The 5,114-nt window shown below is 38.0% G+C and overlaps 1 protein-coding gene and 1 long non-coding RNA gene across 2 annotated transcripts; both read left to right on the top strand.

Moving 5' to 3' along the window:
- On the top strand, window positions 1–1,531 carry LOC127119194 (uncharacterized). The gene is made up of 3 exons (XR_007802712.1): window positions 1–800; window positions 883–1,052; window positions 1,136–1,531. It is a non-coding gene; the product is annotated as an uncharacterized LOC127119194 (long non-coding RNA).
- Window positions 1,532–2,639: 1,108 nt separating this feature from the next.
- LOC127122952 (uncharacterized) lies at window positions 2,640–3,415 on the top strand. The gene is made up of 2 exons (XM_051053225.1): window positions 2,640–2,862; window positions 2,973–3,415. Exons 1-2 carry the CDS (start codon window positions 2,640–2,642, stop codon window positions 3,413–3,415), a joined length of 666 nt encoding a protein of 221 aa, XP_050909182.1.
- Window positions 3,416–5,114: the final 1,699 nt, after the last annotated feature.

Here is a 5,114-nt window from a genome sequence, read left to right as displayed (position 1 = left end):
ATTCGTACCCCAAGACTAATTCACCCAAAACCCCAATGCAATCCAAAAGCAAACCGCCGTTACACTTCACGCGTCTTCCCCAGGAAAGGTTCAAAGATTCACTCATGGCCGAATGCACGAACATGTTTATCCACTGTTACAGGAATTTTTGCTTCGTAGCACACGCGAGCAACCATGAATCGAAACTCGCATCAGCTTCTCACTAAGAATTAAAGATGAATTTCGAATCTGTATCCTATTCCACTCCTGGTGTAATCGAAATTGAAACCGAGTTCGTACCATTGTTCTTGCGCGTGAATAAGTAAAGAGAGAAAGGTTGTGAAGTGGTCAGGTCTCTCTCAGGGTAAAGAAGAGGGTTTGGTATGGAAGTTCTGGTTGTGAAGTGGTCGGTGAATTTTTTATGAAGTTGCAGGGTTATAATCAAGTTTTCTTCTCGTTAGAGGGAGTGTATGATGAGGTGAAATTGTTCAGGTTTTGTTAGCAGGGTGTGGAGGATGGAGAAGATGGAAAGATGGAAAGAAGGGAGGAAGTTAGAGGTGGGAAGATCTTAGGTTGAAGAAGTTGGCCGTTGAAAGTTAACTGTGATGATTTTGTTGAAGCAGTTAGGGATGGCAGTTAGGAGGATGCCGGGGGGGAGGGGAGTTGGTTCCGTGTTTGAAGGTGTTTGTTCACGGTCGGGCGTTCTTTTTAGGGGGTTTTCGATTGGATTCTGTTTGGAGGTAGTTAGAAATTGGTTGTGAAACTATCTCGGTTGCTGGTTAGAAACAGTCCTGTTATGCTTTTGGGAGAAGCCATTTCAGGTGGTTATCAATTCTGTTATGTGAATCCGTATAGTTTTTTTTCTTTCGGTTATTTTGATTATGATTGTTAGTTACATTGCAGGTATGTTTTTATAGGTAAAAGGGTGGTTGTGCAATTGGCTAGGGGAAAAGGTCGCAACCAGTTCCGTTAAAGGGTTTTCGCATAAGCTTGTGAGTAGCAGCATTTGGAATTGTTAGCGGTGGTCCGACTTAGCAGCTTGTGTAGCGTCTTGGAGCTACAACTCTGTTTTGGTTTGTAGCTTTTAGCAGATTTCAATTCATTTTTCTGTTGTTACTGCTCTGTCATGGACTGATTTTGTGAATGCCGATTGTAGGCCCAAAATGAGCTAATGGAAGCACATGCCGCAAAGTGAGTTCGTCCAAGCATATAGATTGTGGAAAGCATCATGGAATGGTCTACCAAACTCAAATATTTTCCTTTTTCCTTTCGATACAAGCTATGTAACATGTGAATCATGTAGCATGTAATGATGTAATAGTCATCTGGAGATGGATTAGTTTATGTAGAATGATTTTATGTGTGTAAAATGAGAATGTTTCATGGCGCGATTCACTTATGGTCGTGCTTATGTAATGAAGAACAAAGTTTAAGTCTAGCTTTCACTTTTCTTACCATGTATGAATGGTTTGTTATGAGATGTATCATAGGATAAATGTATTTGGAAATGGTCATGAATGTAACGTGAAGTTACCATTGTAACTTGGTTGAACATGAAGTGTGTTGTAAAAATGATTGAAATTTGAACGTCTTGGAAAATTTGTGAATGCAACGTGACTAAGTTTGAATGGAAATTTGGGTTTTTTAGAATTGGAAACATAATGGGTTAAGTTGGGATTTGAGATATAACTTGGAAATGGGATTGTAATGGAATTGTACTTTGGTATTGGCGTATCAAAATTTAATTAGAAAATGAGTGGAATTTTGAACGGTTTGATGAATGTTATTTGTGGAACATTGATGGCCTCATGGAAAGACATGATTTAAAATATGGAAAAGGACATGGTTAAAAATGGTTTACGGATAACACGAATGGACACTGAACATGGTTTTGATTAAATGGAATTAAGGAGAGTAAATGGTCTTGATGGATTATTAAGTGGTTCATGGATTAAACCAAATGGATTATGGTTTGTGGATATTGAATTATGAGTTTTAATTGGTAAATGGAAAATGGATTCAAATTTGGATATGGAGATGGCTTAAAAAATGGATTAGAAAATTTGTTTTAAGGTAATAGAATTTGGTTTTAAGAAATGGAAAATTATGAACAAAATGGATTAACAAATATGAAAATGATTAAGAAAGGTTTTTGATTAGAAGGTTGACTTTGGTCATCTGGTTGACCAAAAAGTCAACAGTTGACCAAAAAGTCAATTTAGGCAAAAATGTTCGTTCTCTTGTGGAATGAATGTGGGTACAACCGAAAAGCCCAATGTTTTTAAACCGAACAAAACATGTCAATCCAAGACTCAAAAATCTAATCAATCAAAGCCAACCAAATGATATTCAATCAAGCAACCGATTGTAGCATCTTGAATAAGTCTTAACCAATGAACCAGAATCCTAAATTTTAAGCAAACAACTGAAACCTTTATAATGAACCAATCGAATCAGATACAACCTCCTTGAATTAGGGTTTCCACTATGCTTCCTGGCGAACACCCTTGAACCCATGATTTTTTTATATTTTTTCGAATGCAAGTGAAATGTTATGATGCCATGCGTATGCAGATGAATGCTTATCAGTACAGACGAATGCTTAGGGTTAGTGACCTAGATGAACTTGTGAAAAGTAGGGTAAATTTTGGGGTATGACAATGATGGAAATCTTTGTTGCTTCTCAAACGCAACAAAATAAGGAGTTTATGAACCATAACATCCACACCTCAGAATTAGTGAAACAATTAGCAACTAAAGTAGATGCTTTGGCTACTCATAAAAAAATGTTGGAAACTCAAATTTCTCAAGTAGCCCAACAACAAGCAACTACCGCAGCTCCAGCTAGAACTTTCCCTGGTCAACCTCAACCTAACCCGAAAGGTTAAGCTAATGCTATCACATTGCAGAGTGGGACGGAGTTAGATGGACCAGTTGATCCCAGAACACAAATTCTGCGATAACTCAGAAAAATTGCTAACTTGATAAACCAGAGGAAAAAGATGAAACCAAAGAGGAAGTTGAGAAGGAGAAACCATACGTGCCTCCACCACCATATAAACCACCAATTCCTTACCCTCAAAGACTAGCTAAGTCCAAAACCGAAGGACAATTCAGGAAGTTCGTCGAACTCTTGAAACAACTTAATATTACCATCCCTTTCACCGAAGCTATTACATGGATGCCCTCATATGCCAAGTTCCTAAAAGAAATCTTATATAACAAGAAGAAACTTGAGGATGATGAGACATTGACGCTTAACGCAGAGTGTAGTGCTATCATTCAGAATAACATGCCAGCTAAACTAAAAGATCCTGGCAGTTTTTTCATATCCTGTGTGATAGGGAAGTTTGTAATAGACAAACCCCTATGCGATTTAGGAGCTAGTGTGAGTTCGATGCCCCTTTCCATCTGCGAAAGACTTAAATTGGTATAGTTAAGAACAACGAGAATGTCTCTCCAACTAGAAGATCGTTTTGTTAAGTATCCCATAGGAATGCTAGAGAACATTCCCGTCCGATTCAGTCAATTCTTCATCCCTACCGATTTCATAATAATGGACATCAAAGAAGATTCTAACATCCCAATTATCCTATGAAGAACCTTCCTAGCAACTTCCGGTGCCATTATAGACATGAAACAAGGAAAAATGACTTTCTAATTGGGAGAGGAGAAGATTGAATTCATTTTATCGCAATTTCTGAAAGCACCTGCCATAGACGACATATGTTGTTTTATGGACATCATTGATGAGTGTATAAAAGAAATAAAAATGGAACCATCTGAGGATACTGAAATCCTAAATATCCTAGCACCACCCATTCTTGAGGATGACCAATACAAAGAACCATCCGTAGATGATAGCTGTTGTACCCTTAAATTTGCCCTCCCCTTTCTCACCTATGCATCCAATCACTTGATCAGGAGATGAATTGCATACATTCATAACTCATCCACATGCATCATTCCTCATGGATTCTGAAGAAGCTTGGGCCCATAAAGCTAGGGTAAGTCTAAAGGCATGGTTGAATCACAACATCAACATAGGGGATATGAAACCCTAAAGATAGTGGTAAAAGTGACTTCAACAAATGTGTGGTCAGGCAATCCTCTTGGTTTTCAAAACCCTAATTTTTCAAAACATGACCTCTTGAATCTTCCCTAGACCTTGTCTTGGTCTTCAAAACACTGATGTAAGGTCACACACTAGAGGATTGGTGGTTGGAACTTATGACTTAATTCAAGAGACTTGCTTAAGGGGTAAGCCTCAGGGAAACCCTAATTCGGGAGAGGGTGGATCAAATAAACTTGGTGGCCCAATTGTGCATCCATGCCCCCTCAATCTTCATCCTTACCAACATGTTTGGCCTAGCCCTACTTTGGTTCTATGGGCATAAGTCTTGGCCTAAAGTCATGGCATTGCTCAGGTAATTGTTAATACACCTATGGTCTTGGTCATCCAAACAACCAGCCTTCTTGTGTCACAAGCCAATTGCAAATCATTCCATTTGATTCATGGATATCCCTTTCAAATCCTAATCCTATACCATCATTTCATGGCCCTGTTAACATATATTGCCAATCAAGTTATGTTCTTTTTTAAGTCAAGCATTCAAGTCATAAAAAATCCTTTGTAAGAACCAACTTCAAATCATTTTTTAAACCATTTCAATCCATTCCACATTATTTTAAGACATCACATTTGATTCTAGACAAAAAAATACAAGTCTTGCCATTTTGACCAATTGTTGACTTTGGTCAACAATTGACTTTTTGGTCAACTTTGACCAAAGTCAACCCAAATTCCCTAAACCCAAATTTTCACCACAATCATCAATCATTTGTCCATTTACAAGGAAAATGCAAATAAAATTGAATTTTGACCATTTGTTGACTTTGGTCAACGATTGGCTTTTTGGTCAACTTTGACCAATGTCAACTCTATGCCATTGGTCATCCCTAATCACTAAATGGATGGCCATAAATCTCATTCCATTCTCCATTTCCATATGCTCTTTGATTTAACCATGTGGACTTGTTTCTTCATGCTTGGTCATGCCTTGAACCTTTAGAATCTTGCTTTGCCAATTAACCATCCTACTGCATTTACCCTACTGCACCAACTTATTGCAAAG

The sequence above is a fragment of the Lathyrus oleraceus genome, chromosome 2, assembly GCF_024323335.1.
Source record: "Lathyrus oleraceus cultivar Zhongwan6 chromosome 2, CAAS_Psat_ZW6_1.0, whole genome shotgun sequence".
Lineage (NCBI taxonomy): Eukaryota > Viridiplantae > Streptophyta > Magnoliopsida > Fabales > Fabaceae > Lathyrus > Lathyrus oleraceus.
This window is presented reverse-complemented; position numbering and strand designations above follow the sequence as displayed.